The 14902-nt window shown below is 36.1% G+C and overlaps 1 protein-coding gene across 4 annotated transcripts in view; it reads left to right on the forward strand.

Annotated features, from left to right (window-relative positions):
* The window catches only part of LOC120637929 (E3 ubiquitin-protein ligase TRIP12), a 64552-nt gene that overhangs the window by 21832 nt on the left and 27818 nt on the right, over positions 1-14902 (forward strand). For 2 of the 4 annotated variants that reach the window (XM_039909999.1, XM_039910000.1), the window contains exons 2-10: positions 1152-1445; positions 7650-8596; positions 8820-8930; positions 9391-9482; positions 10264-10362; positions 10612-10717; positions 12382-12458; positions 13321-13417; positions 14443-14673. In XM_039909999.1, coding sequence (XP_039765933.1) covers positions 1387-1445; positions 7650-8596; positions 8820-8930; positions 9391-9482; positions 10264-10362; positions 10612-10717; positions 12382-12458; positions 13321-13417; positions 14443-14673 — 1819 coding nt within the window. In that variant the 5' untranslated portion in view covers positions 1152-1386. Of the gene's footprint in view, positions 1-69; positions 145-850; positions 1068-1151; positions 1446-7649; positions 8597-8819; positions 8931-9390; positions 9483-10263; positions 10363-10611; positions 10718-12381; positions 12459-13320; positions 13418-14442; positions 14674-14902 lie in introns of those variants that run through there. The other 2 variants (XM_039909998.1, XM_039909997.1) reach the window with 2 other exon arrangements.

Genomic DNA, 14902 nt, shown 5'->3' on the forward strand with positions numbered 1-14902 from the left:
CTTTCTTCTCTGTAGCCACGTCGATAACTTTGGTTCTTCTACGGATCTCCTCATTCCTGGTTTGAACACGTAGAGATAATACAAGCCAGCTCTCTCCATCGCCCGCTGAGTGACACCACGTTTCAGAGCGACAATAAATTACTGGTAATACGCGCTGTTCGAAGATTTTGGCTTCAGGCTGGAGGTATTTTGGACGAGAAGTTGTGACGGAGTTCCCCGAATTAACACGGTTTATTACGTGTCTGTTTTTGTTTTACCAGCCCTAGTGTCCGTCTGTACGCAATATTGCAAGTTAAATTAAATACATTTTCCGGTTTCTAATTGACCTGAAATTTTGCATGTATATGTAAATCCAAAGACAATGTTAAATTCTTATTACATGACGCTTTTATGATGGTGGCTATTGTAACTCTGCAATAAAACAACGCAAACTCATTTTAGGTGATAGGATAGCCGTACCAGTAAAAAATTTAAATTCGTGTATATATCGAGTCCTTTAGACGTGTCATTAAAAGCTGACTAAAGGATGGATACAATTTGTTTTATTTGGCTTATTTGTACAAATAAACTATAGAAGTACAGCGAATGTCTATACGTTATCGATTTGGTGTAAATATAGCGAAATCGTGAATATCCTAAGCAACGTGAGTTTCCGCTATTAAATGTGTGATAAATGCTCATAGTTACGTACTTTTTACAAGCACGTAAGTAACTATAATAATAATTTATCGTACACATTTAAACAATACCGCTCGCTGTTGTATTGCAAAATGTCTAGTGACAAAGAAATCAATACTTCACGGTAGGTTTTAGCAAGTCGCATCTGGCAACACTACTTTACCTTTTGACAATCAGCCAGCTGTGTACGAATTGAAAATAAAGTCGGAAAGTGTACCTGTCCTTGATGTGTCATCCTTTGTAATATTTTTTTGTGAAACGTGGTGTAAAAATCTTATATATAAAGTAAAAAGTGCGTTTGTGGCTTTATGGAAAAACATTTTCACTTTCCATAATTTCCCCTCGGGCTCTCATCAATACTATAAATTTGTCGCCTGCTTCGGTGGCAGGTAGTGGTACTAATTAATTGTTAAAATGTTTATGTAACGTAGCATTGCACAGATTGCTTAAGTTGCGTTTTATCTTTGTTCCAGTTGAACGGCGTATGTGGATAGCAGCTGTGACGCAGTAGTGTGCGGTGAGAGTGCGTGCTCGTGTAACCGTGATCAGTGGTGGTTGGTTGTGATGTGTTTGTGATACGGCCGAGGACTGTGCATGCGGAGGCAGCGCTGAAGCTCGCCCGGGCATGGTGCCGGGCAGGTAGCGGGCGCGGGCGGCCTGCGCATAGGCCCCCACACAAGCAGCCGCGTGTGTTCCCCAGCGTCGTCTATGGCCGAGCAACACATTACACCGTCGTCGCACTCTGCACTCACGAGAGAGTCCAGCGGGTAAATATGAAAATTTGTTACTTGTGCTTTTGGTTTTGGTTCAAAGAGGTTGGGTGATACAGTGTACACAATCTAACTTGACTGGACTGAAGTGATTCTCAAGTGGCTACGCAGTTCAGTTTAAAGGTTAAATAGTAGTCCAAGGTGACATGTTTAATAACATAATAAAACCGCAGCCAGGCTAAAATAAGATTTTGTGAACTTTACCATATTATGTGAAATCAGTACATTGCGAGTCAACTCGTCTCGTCATTGTGACCGTTTAGAAAAGGGTGAGAAGTGGGGAGTGAACCATCCTGCACTGGCAGCGATGTCTACTGAAGGTTTTGCTTCTTTACACCGGTACTCTCAATGAGTACACAAACAAGTTGACTCATTATGTATGTGACTGGATAAGATAGGTGGTGAGCCATTATACAAATCAATACTAAGTTTAAGTTGTTATATTCTGCAATATCCTAATAAATCTGTTGTGTTAAATGCTAAAAACACTGAACAGTCTATCATACCACTTATATGCTACACAACCAAACAATACCATTGATGTCATGCTAAACAGACCTAAAAAATCTAATAGATATAATACTTACTGGTGCTGATGCTGTTGTACACAAACTCTAGACTACACTAAATTGGTAGGTCTAAGAGTAATACTATTATTTTCCCTTTGTTCTTTGTGGCAAAGGATATCACTACATGACCTGCTAATTTTGTTCCGTTAAGAGAGTTGCACACTACAAAATTGTTGCAAATACAAAGACCATGTGAGACATAACCTTATAATGCTTGTCCATCCACAAAGATTTGTGTGCTCTTGCAGATTATAGCAATTAAGGCTTAGTGTTCATTTTGTATAAGTGTTGGTGCTTTACCAACCAGAAATAATGAAATGAAATGGAGCATTTTTTATGTTTGCTGTAAATGAAGTAAAGGTGCTATGAAATAAGAATTTTATTTATAGGATGTTAGTCACTCTTGTTTGAGAAGCCTATCCAACATCTCAACCCTCTTATAGTTTTGCAGCTTCTTTTTTGCTCACCCAACCTTAACACCACTCTCAACAAGAGGAGGCCTTAACATTCCTGACAATCAGATTACTACTGATAACTTGCCCGTCCGTAACTCTTTCACTCTAATTGTCGCCGAGGTTCGCCCGCACCAAAAATCCCTTCGCTTCTTTGAGCCCTAGGGTTCACTTTTCCTGGCAGAGGCACACCAACAAGCCCGCGTTATGCTGTTAAAACCATTAGGGTTAATTAGCTCCGCACAATCCAAAAAAAAACACTTGTGATCATCCATCTATGGACAAACAACTATCTCCTTCAGGTTCATACATCTTTTTTATTGCCCAATGAGTCAAAAATCATTCACCTTCACTGACTGAAACCCCATAGCTATGCGTAGAAAAGGTCAACCATTTGGGATATAATTAGCCTTTTAGGCTTATTAATCTGGATCATGGATTTTTGAAAAGAAATTAGAGGTTTACACATGAAATTATTGGTAAAATTAATGTCATGAACCTAATTTTATTTTATATCACTTATTTTAGAATATAAATCTGACTTTGTATACTATACTTTTTCTATTAAGACTTGTATATGCAAACTAGTAACAAGATTATGCAGTCCCTGTTATTAGTTTTGTGTACAAAGTTGCCAATGAGTGTAAGCAGCAAGCAGATTATAAAATATAGAAATCCTTCTCCAACTGCATGTTTGAAAAGATATCACGTTAATATTTCTTATTCTAAAGATAATATTTATTATGGTTCGAATTTATGACCTACCATAAAGTTTGACTAACTGACTCCAGTGGTGAACTCAGTACATGTATGAAACTAACCTAACTTGGTTGGTATAACTCATAATGATGAAAGAATTTTATCAGTCTGTTACTGCCTATTCTGGTTGAACACTTTGTGCATGTAACTGCCTGTAGTGACAAATGTTTTACATGGTATGAAATGACACATTTGTAACCTTAAACCTGTCGCTTGAACTGCCTTCAACTAAGTATGTGTTAAACATTCATTTGTTCAGAATACTTTATGGCAAATACAGCGAAAATAATACATGACACACAAAATGAAGCAAAACTAAACAGTTGTGCATAAAGGTCCTAAAGCAGTGTCTGCAGTTGTTAATTGTAATTGTTAAAAAAAATGTCTCAGATGTTTCATATTTGGAGTTTTTAAAGAGAATCATTACCACTGAACACAAGATGGTACACTGGATGGTATTTTGGTGAATCCTTTTTGCTTTTACCTGAGTTTAAAGAAAGAGGTTGTCAATATTTTTTTGTTTTAATTGTTTAGTGCTTGGCTGTCTATTTTGAGAGTAAATGATGATGCAGTGTTAATAAAAAAACATTAAAACCCATATCCTGAGTAACAATGATAATATTTTAGATAAAGAATTACTATAGTTACGCTAACTTTGGATATAGCTTAGACCCATGTGACATCATACTACTAGATACTTGAGTCCTAATCATTATATGCAGATTGATATAAAAGTTGGTTATTCTTAATTTTATGGCTTTTACTGCTACATCCCACAATGTTGTTAGTATTATTGATTGAATAGTTCTTCAAGTGTCTTGTTAAAACATGGTTTTTTTTACAATCATTGTTTTCAAGAGTAATTTTAATTTTTAATTTTATAGTTTGACATAAAGATACTACAAGACAGACAATTTTGAATATAATTATAGTAATTTTGATATTGTAGAACTACAATATGCTTGAAATAATGGATTCCAAGAGGGAGTCGGTGGAGTATAGTTTTTTAGGAATCAACATCAAATTATTTAGGTTGGATAATTGCATTATTTTATCTTTAGAATAAGTTCAAAATGGATGGAGATGCTGCAGAAAATAAGTTTAATAATATACACAGTTGATCATAGAACCTTGTCCTTTTTTAAGTCAGTTAAAAATAAAAATAAATGATAAAAAAAAACTAGCAAAGAAAATGCCAAACTTCCTTGCATCACGTTATTGCAAATCAATTCAAACAGTCTCTAGACAAAATATTTAAGTTACTTAATCACGCCAGAATAGCTAAACGAATCTCAGTGTTTAGACACAGATTCTAGTTTGAAAGAGCATAGGCTAATTTTTATCCCAGAAAAATGTATGTTTTTTTTACAGACTAAGAGATAATTTTTGCATATTGTTAGTACAGGGGTCAGAGAATAACATAGGCATACAGTAATATAAAATATGTAGTAGGTATTGTAACTAGATGGAACTCCTTCGATTCATCGCAAATCGTAGTTACCTATCACACAATCAAATAACTAGGTAGAAATTCTGACACATCAGTGTAATTAGTAAAAGTCAGTAATTCAGAAAGGACCTTATCAATTTCAATCATGCTGCAACTATGCTCATTGCCTTATAAAATTCACTACTATTGCTTGAATTAGGAATGGTTAAAGGTAATAAAACTTCAATTTGATTGCAATAATAGAAAAAAATAAAAAACCATTGTTTCTAGTATAAATGTAAATGAGCAAAAATGGGAGTGATGAAATTTTAAATGAAGTTAGGAGTACATTGAGTTTGGTATCAGTAACTGTTTTCATTACCATATAGTTTTTGTTGGTTTTTGTACAGGGCAAATAGCACCATATTTTTGAATTGGTCAAATAATTATTTATACGGTTGATTTCAAAGTACGGAACAATTGTAGTGTCTTATTTGGACCTGCTTAGTTTAACACATTAAAGATGCAAGCGTGCAAAACGAGGATGTATCGGTTGTGACCAATAAATATTTTTCTAATTTGAGTTAAAAAAATAAGAGTTTTGAAAATCGAAAATCTGAGTTTAAAATTTTACTGACTAATAATTAAGAGTTATTAGTCAGTAAAATACAGAAATTTAGAATTTTCGGTTAGTAAATTGAGTATTTTTTTATTATATTATATCAACCCATGTAACGTGAAAAATGATAAATATAGAAACAAGTTTCCCAAAGCAGGTTGCATTTCTCCCATTTACCTTAGAAGATCAAAAGTTAGAAATACATCTTCTGATCTAGAATAAGGAACAAAAATGTATTCTGAGTTCCTGATTTATTAGTTTGGTGACAAAGATATGATATGTGGTATTAAAAACAGTTAGAACAACATTTATAATGAAGCTAACCATTAACTACATAGTAGATAGTTAATGAATATTTATTAGTATCAACATATCATAATAATCAGGGTGTTATTAAATATAACATAATTTTAAGAGATGATTTTCTGGTCGAATATGCCTCTTTAATGTTAAATAAATAAATAAATAAATAAATATACTACGACAATACACACATCGCCCTCTAGCCCCAAAGTAAGCGTAGCTTGTGTTATGGGTACTAAGACAGCTGATGAATATTTTTATGAATATGATACAATAAATACTTATAATATACAAATAAACACCCAGACACTGAAAAACAATCGTGTTCATCACAAAAACATTTTCCAGTTGTGGGAATCGAACCCACGGCCTACGACTCAGAAAGCAGGGTCGCTGCCACTCGGCCGTCAAATGATACATTAATCATACATTTCCAGAAAGTTATCTTACAACTACATACAGTAAGCAGTAGCTAGGAATGTCATTGATAGAGGAATTATTATATTATAGTCTCTTCTCAATACCAATCCTAACCAATTGCGACAGTTTTCTTGTTAGGTGACATAGAAATTATCTGTGGTATTACAACATCAACAATGATTGAATACTATTTAGTAGCTATCAATATATCATAATAATCAGGTTTTATTAAATATTTCATGTTTTAAATTAAGTAATTCCAAATATCACCATTTTAACCGAAAGTCGTCCACTGCTGAACATAGGTCATTTGTAGGGAGTTTCAAAGTCCATGGTCTTAGGCAGTTTGTATACATGAGCTCCCAGAGTCTCATTTGATGTTGTTGGTTCACTTCATGGGGGGGCTACCAATGCAGGTCCGTTATTTCTACTAGCTTCGGTGCTATTCCAAATATGTCTTTGATTTAAAGTGGCCAAAAATAAGTTATACCTTTCAATCTTCAATCCATAACATAAAGTTTTTTTACTGATGGTTTTCTGATGAGTGTAAAAATCTTGAATACAGTTGTATGCCCTTACTTAAACTATGATATTCTTTCATTTTATTGCTTTTTCGGACATGCATGAAATCATTGGCTTTCTCATTAACAAAAAGAGATTTGAAATTAGTCAAATAATGTGTTTATTGAATTCTTATTTTTTACTGAGACTTTGATGAATAGTACCTCATGGAGTACATTTTATTGATCATAGCTTTCAGTTATAAAAAATTTAAAGAAATCTTAGATTATGCAAATCTGAGCATTTTGACACAGCTCAAACAAAATATTGATATACTTACCTACTTTCTACATATTTTTATTCAGCTTGAATAAGAAGTCAGTAACTCAATTACTATTTTTAATTAGGTAAATATGTCTCTTTTTTCTGGTGTGGTTTTATTTCATAAGGGTAGCTATTTATAATTTATTTTCAAATATGTAGCTTTAATAATAAACAAAATTAATTTTGATTTGTTTAGGTAAATAATTTTGACTTGTGTCAATTATCCCAAAATAAATTATCACCCTTAATTTTAGTTATTGCCTATTTCCATTGAAGTTTTTTTGTATAATAATAATTGCAATGATTGCCATAAAGTAGAATAAGTAGCTCCATTCAATAACATTTTATATGACTTTAGCATTAAATAGCGCTTTGGGCTGGCATAATATTAACCACACCTCTAAATTATATTTGTCTATAAAAAGTACTGTCTTAATTTCTCACTTTTCTAATTATTTTAAATCCATCTATAGTCCATTTTTTCTGACTTGTCTTATTAATGTAAGTCTTTCCATTACTTTTTATAATATCAATAAAATATAATGTCTTGCATATAAAGTAATTTTTTATTAGTTTAATTTTTTTTTTTCAGAAAACTTTGTACTATTTTTAAAATTCACTTTACAATAAATAGTATGTTTACATAATGTGATAAATAGGCATGGGCATTTCGTGACTGTTTTAGCCGACTTTTATCTCAAAAACAGTTAGTTCCGTTTGACTGTCATAACCAGCTTTATCCCAAACATAGGTTTGGTTTTATTTGTCTCCATGCGTGAATATTTAAAAATGTTCATGATAATAAGATAAACATGTATGGTGCAGGTCTTCTCCTAGCAGGGTGGTGGGCGGTCGGTGGTTACGTCAAGTGCGTAAAGTGAGCCGCGGCCGCAGGAGCAGACGCAACGTGACGTCACCCTTACCGCGCACCAACCGACACTCTGCGAGGGGCACTCCCGACGCTGATCTGCGTACACACGAAGTAGAGCTACGAAGAAGCTCACGCCTCGTAAACACATTACCACGCTCCGACTACTCCATATCCGAACGTTGGTCATACGGTACGGACGTTTACGAAACACGCTACGACACTACAGACGGAGATAACTCTCAAAACCCTACGACTCATCGCAAACGCAGCCGGACTTCTTCGCATGATAAGAAAAAACACAAGAGCCATACCACTTCGAACAGTAACCTCACAGACGAGTGCGTGGCCTATTGCACACGTTCACGGACTGCTCTTAAATCTAGTGAGAGTGTTAGTGAGCAAAAACTGACAGCACCGAAACCGGACACACTCCCACGGCCCTCGTCTAATCATAACGCAACAGAATCAACGAATCAACAACAACAGCAGCTCCTTAACCAAACAGAAGGTGGTTTGCTCCCGTTGGACGAGCGGGATTTTGCATACTCTCCATTCAGCTCCTCAACTATAACTGAGTTACTCGATTCCGATTATTCTGTGTACAGTCCCACAGCTAGCCGGAGGAAAGGAAAGAAGAGGAAACGATCAACGCAGCGATCATTGTCACACAGAAAGAGTAACTGTCTGATCGATCTAGACGATTACAGAAAGAAATTTAAAATAGACCCACTCAAGGTATCTGCGGAAACCAGCAGTAAAGACAGCATATCCGAAAGCCGTATCCCCGAATACGAGACTGAAACAGCGCCATCCACGCAAGCTTTTTGCTCGTATCGACTACGTAATAGACACAATCGAGACCTCGGGCCGCCTACCTCAACAGTTATCAGCGATAATACAGGTAATGATCAGACGCACATACATTTTTACGAGCTACTTTCCAAAACAAATAAATAGAAATGAAACATGTAATCTAGATTAGCTATATCACTCGATTGATATTAACTGTTACTGTTTGTGTTATATTAAAAGTCGGGTTTACCTGGGTAGCTTATCTGATATTGTTATCATACATCAAGTGCAGCCATTCATGGTAGATAATATTAATAATTGTGTTATTATAGCGCGACCGTCGACAAGCGACGTGGTCCCAACACTAACAGCAACTGAGCGTAAGAGCGCTACAGATTATCGAGGAAGGACCACAACTCCACCACCATACAAAGATTTAAGAGGTACCTACATATTATAAATACAAAAAATACTTTAACTTTTGAATTCACATGATTGTTTTATACAAAAAAGTTGATAAACTCAAGTTTATGGTTGACAAAGATTCTCTTATGGTTATTTTGGGACATTATTTTCTTCCATTGAACGTTTTCCCCCTTATTATAAGTTGCTTATCTGTCTGTCTAACGCTATCCTGCTGGCACATGCTTTGTTTCATCAAATCTTTATATCAGCACATATGGTTATGGAATATAAGCTTGACTAAGATTACCATTTCTGTTGAACGATATTTATCCCACGCCCGGCGTGTCGTCTTATCGCGAAATGCGAATGCTAAATTGATTGGTGAGACTACATCGAATCACCATACCAACAAGGCTGTGAGCTTTGTCCAGAAGTAAGACGACGTGAATCAGTGTATGATACAGTGATAATGAAAATTTCGTTTCTGTTTAATTACAGAAGCCAGTTCATCAAAGTCACACAGTGCTGACAGCAAGCTACTGATTGTTCCGCGTGATCTGCCATATTTACGTCAAACTAACGCTCGAAGGGTATGTAATTCCATTCTTAATTAAACTAAATGTTCAAAATATATATTTATTAGTACGCTCTCTTGCCACAGGTTCTTACATACAAAGGTTGTCTTTAAGAGTTTTCTTGCAGCATGCCATAAAGGCGGCGTTACATCTTTATTGTATTTATTATTCTTGTTATTTTACGTTATCTGTATTTTTTGTATGTATAGCTTGCAATAAAGAGTTTCTTCTTTCCTCTTCTTAAATGTAATATGTGGAATTTGTGTTTTAACATTGCTAGCTGTAGTGACGATGTCCGCGTACGATTTGCAATACGTAACATTGTCCCATACAAAGTTTTATCCTCTTTTGTACAGTCTCATTTGGGATCTTAAAAAGAAAATGGTATTAACAGGTATTTTATTAAAAACTATGCTGATATTAATTCCCAAATTTTGGACTTTTATAAAACCTTCCAACAGCCGTTTCTCCATTTTAGAGGAAGATTATAGAATCTTTTTTAGCGTTTACCAGTAAACTAAGAGAAATTACATATTCCTTTGACTCCGTAGTCATCGCCTGTCATCTCCCATTTCTCCCTTTTAGAAAAATAACAAATAGACCTATGTATGTAGAAGTACCTACGTCGCGTTGAAATTGATCGAGCAGCCATTTTTGTGTACAATTAATTTAATTATAGTTTATTATTGTGTTGACTAAATAAATTGTACATAATTTAGTGATACTATGCTAATTATTAAGAAATATGTACTTGTTTTAAATATTTATGAATTTATAGAGTGTTATTTTTTAACAGAGTATCGCAGCTGCGACGGGTGCGACTCTGGGTGCTTGCTTGACGAGGGGGGCGAGTACTTCACAGCGTCAGAGACAGGATACTGCCTCTAAAAGACAGGTCTCAGACTTTTCACGATAGTATTTAATTTTTCATTGTTTTTTGTTTGGATGTATATCCAAAAGACATAGCTTTGTATATCTCCCAGATTTTCGTGAAATAGTATCTTGATCTCTCGTCATCGGAATGTTCAGAATGAGATGAAAACTTCATGTTCAGCCGGGTCAACAGTTTTATTGTCTTGTTCAGTCGGGTCAACAGTTTTATTGTCTTGTTCAGCCGGGTCAATAGTTTTATTGTCTTGTTCAGTCGGGCGGAGGCGAAGAGGCAAGTAGCAGCGCGGGCGGCGGGCGGCGAGCGCGAGCGCGCGACATGCCGCAGCCGCACACGCCATCTACCAGACGCGAAAAACGAGGTACTCGACGCGAACCGAGCCAACACTCATGTCCACACATTCATAGAAGCTCACTCACACCTAGTTAAGCATACACGCACTCATTTTCGCATACACCTAGTGGCGTGCATAGAGGGTATGCAGATGATATAAAATGAAAATATCTCCACTATGAGTATACAAAACTCTTAAAATGTCTATCCTAAAGTTTTTTGTAAGTCGGACTGGAGATTTTTTTCATTTTATATCTTCAATAGTGCATACCCTGTACACACCCACGTGATCTCATACACGCGTACGCACACATACACTCACACGTTTTTGACGTCATCCCATCATGGCTACGGTGAGCGCTGTGAATTTAAGTAGGAGGTCCCGGGTTCGATTTCCGACAGGGGCAAATTGGGAATTTATAACTTCTGAATTTTCTCTAGTGAAAAAAAGTGACAAAAACAACAAAGGTACAATTAAATTTGTGTAACAAAGGCGGCCTTATCACTTATAGTGATTTCTTCCAGGCAACCATTATGAGGAATTGGCTCACATATGAATACTTATAGCGGTGCGTACATATTAATAATTACAAAAACAGTACATATATAAAATAAAATAAAATACTATATGGTAAAATAACTAATATTAAAACTATATATAATAATGTTATCGGGACAGAAAGTAAATGTGGAATATAATAATCAAACTTACAGTGTTAAATAATAATTCTTTAGACGAGTCTTAAAAATACTGTGTGATTTAGCGTAACGAATGTCACGTGGAAGATCATTCCACAATTTAACTGCCTTGATAGTAAATGACTCATTGTAACAGTGCGTACGGCTGATTGGCACTTCCAGCTTATTGTCACTCTGAGAACGGAGAGTAAGTGAAATAATTGAGATAGCACCAAGAAATGTAAAGCGATAAGATAAGTCGGAGTATGTGGATGAAACAGAATAGTGTAAAGAAAACCTTGTAGTGGAATAAAAAAAACCAAAAAACTTATGCATGCCAACACAAACTCCTACACGCTCAAACACACAACAAGCACATATCCCCGCTTCTAATGCGGGATTATAGTTTTCAATATAAGAAGTTCGTTTATCAATAATTTTTGTCCGGTTCAGTAGACTTCGGCTGTGGCTAAGAGCTACCATCCTACCGAAAAGGTGCCGTCAAGCGATTTAATATTTCAGTATGATGTCGCGAAGAAACCGATTGGGCAAATGGGTTTAATAAAACTGCTATACTTTAAATTTTTATTTATTTATATATATGTATAAAAACAAGGTTTACTATGACCCACAAATATTTGAATAGATTAAGGTAAAAATTCCCAATTTGGCCATAGTGTGGGTGAGTACCTGACTCCTAACTAGTTATAACTGTATTTAGGATATCACATATTCTACCACGAACTAGTGGCATGAACAGGATACATATTTTAAATACTGTAATGTAATGATACAGTGTACTGTTTAAACACATCACTTATTTCTTAGAACTTAATATCAAAACATGATTAAATAGTAGGTCTATAAACCTAATAAACACAAAGTTTTAAAACAAGAAACTTTACTGCATACCACTTGACATATTTTAATAAAAACATACTTATACAATATGTGAATACCAAACAACATTGACAAGCAGATCTGAATCGTTGCTTAAGAAATGAATTCTTCCAGCAGGTAAAAGCAGTCTGGGTTCGTGTGCCAGCACCGGTGGTCCGTCCAGCCGGTCTCATCCTCAGCCTCTAACCACGGTAAGCGTAACTATATATTTTTTGAATTATACACAATAGTTTTGCACACATTCAAAGAGAAAAATGTTAACTAACATAAGGATAGAAACAGCCATAATTCTTTCCTTCATAATATTATATCTGCCATGGTTTTTAAGTTCTAAAACCTCGAATTAAAATTAAAACAGCCCAACGCAAACGAAGCGGCGGACTTATGCTAGAAGTAAATAAGACTTATTGCAATGATGTGGATGATGCTCTGCGCAGTTTGTTATAATGTAGCCAATTCTCTTCTATTTATGAATGAATATATACACTTTTGGTATAACACAGAGAAAAATTACAAAAATGAAAACACAATACAGCTATAAAACAGATGGCCTTATCTCTACATAGCGATCTCTTTTAGGCAACCAAAGTACTATATGTACGTAACATCGCTAAGTATTAATAAACTGGCTAAGAATTTCTATATATAAGAACTAAAATTCGATGGCCGATTAGCGTAGTGGGCAGCGCTTTGCTTGACCTGCTTTCTGAGTCAAAGGCCGTGGGTTTTATTCCCAAAACTGGAAATACGTTTGTGTGATAAACCCGAATGTTTTTCAGTGTCTGGGTGTATATCTGTATATTATAAACTATTTATGTATATTATTCATAAAAATATTCAGCAGTCATCTTCGTACCCAGCAAGCTACGCTTACTTTGGGGCTAGATGGCGATGTGTGCATATGTGAAACTCTTCTTGGCTTAATATCAATATATATATATATATATATATATATATATATATATATTAATATGTCTGGATTAAAGGCATCTCCCAATTGAAGGGTTTAATTAACTAAACTTGTGCTCATTGTAAAAATTTTTGTATTTTCAGGGTGCCATTGCATCCACGTCGACTACGCCGCCGGTGACAGCTTCAGCTGCTTCTATGCCTGACAACGCCAATAACGATGCTAAGCCTAAGGGCAAAGGTAAAAAGTTGTTAATATTTTTATTTTCAATGGTCATTTTAATTTAAATAATTTCAAGGAACCCTCAGGCAAGCAAGCAAGCTTGAGATTTTCCCTTTCCCATAACATTCTCAAATATGTGTGAAGTCGGCCAATCCGCACTTGGCCAGGGTGGTGGACAATGGCCTTGTGACTTGTAGTGTTACTAATGATGATGATGGTGACGTACAAGTAATATAACTTACTATCACGACCGATTGGCGTAGTTTGCAGCGACCCTGCTTTCTGAGACCAAGGCCGTGGGTTCGATTCCCACTACTAGAAAATGTTTGTGTGATGAGCATGAATGTTTTTCAGTGTCTGGGTGCTTATATGTATATTCTAAGTATTTATGTATGTTTTTCATAAAAATATATATCAGTCATCTCAGTACCCAGAACACAAGCTACGCTTACTTTGGGGCTAGATGGTGATGTGTGTACCGTCGTAGTATATTTATTTATTTATTTATTTAACACTGATAATACTTGCATGTCTTTGAACTCTAAGACAGACTAGTTGTATGGGTTTTGGCAAATAGTTTACGTGGGATTCCTACCGACTAAAACCCCCTCGGTACATATTGGGAGGCTCAGGGTTCTCCTAGGAATGGACTGGTGTCTCCTGTGCACAACGCTCGTAGCTCGCCTCGGTAGGATTAATGATACTGATTCACCATGCCGGAATAAGTCTAACAGTATCTGTGGCGACTTAACAATTATTCATTGTAAAATCAACATCTCCTGAGGATGCTCCGGTTTCGGAGCGAAACGTGCGTAGAGGGTACATTGCCGAGGATCTGTTTGGTGTGGAGTATACTAATTGAAGTAATTATAAATTACACCATACAGATTCTCCAGCTGTTCGCGGAGTATAGCAAATAAGCTTAATTTTCATAATATATTATGGATTTCCGCCTGCTTCTATCCAATATTTAACCAATATATCCAATACTGTTAGTAACAACAGCTTTTGAATGAAAAATAATGATTATACTGCCCTTACAGCGTTACCAACGGCGGAGGAGTGCGCGGGCGGGGTGGGGGGTACGGGCGTAGCGGCCGGCAGCAGCGGTGCTGCGGGGGCCGTCGCGGTTGCTGAGGAGTCCTCCTCGGAGGAGGGCGAAGTCGGCCGCCTGCAAGCGTTGCTCGAAGCACGCGGTCTACCCCCGCACTTGCTCGGCGCACTGGGACCGAGGATGCAGCACCTCTTGCACAGGACCGTCGCCGCTAACTCTTGTGAGTTTAATAGCAGCTTTCAACCGACTTAAAAAAAAGGAGGAGGCTATCAATTTGGATGTTTTTTTTTTCTTATGTATGTTCGATCACAACTCCGTCAACTAGAGACGGATTTGCATAATTAATAGTTTTTGCTCGTAAGGGCTTTATTCCGAAATGGTACTATTTTATATTCATATAAAGCAGATGGTGAGTTTCGGAGACAGACAGACAGACAATTTTTTTTTTT

This window comes from Pararge aegeria, chromosome 4, assembly GCF_905163445.1.
Source record: "Pararge aegeria chromosome 4, ilParAegt1.1, whole genome shotgun sequence".
Classification (NCBI taxonomy): Eukaryota; Metazoa; Arthropoda; class Insecta; order Lepidoptera; family Nymphalidae; genus Pararge; species Pararge aegeria.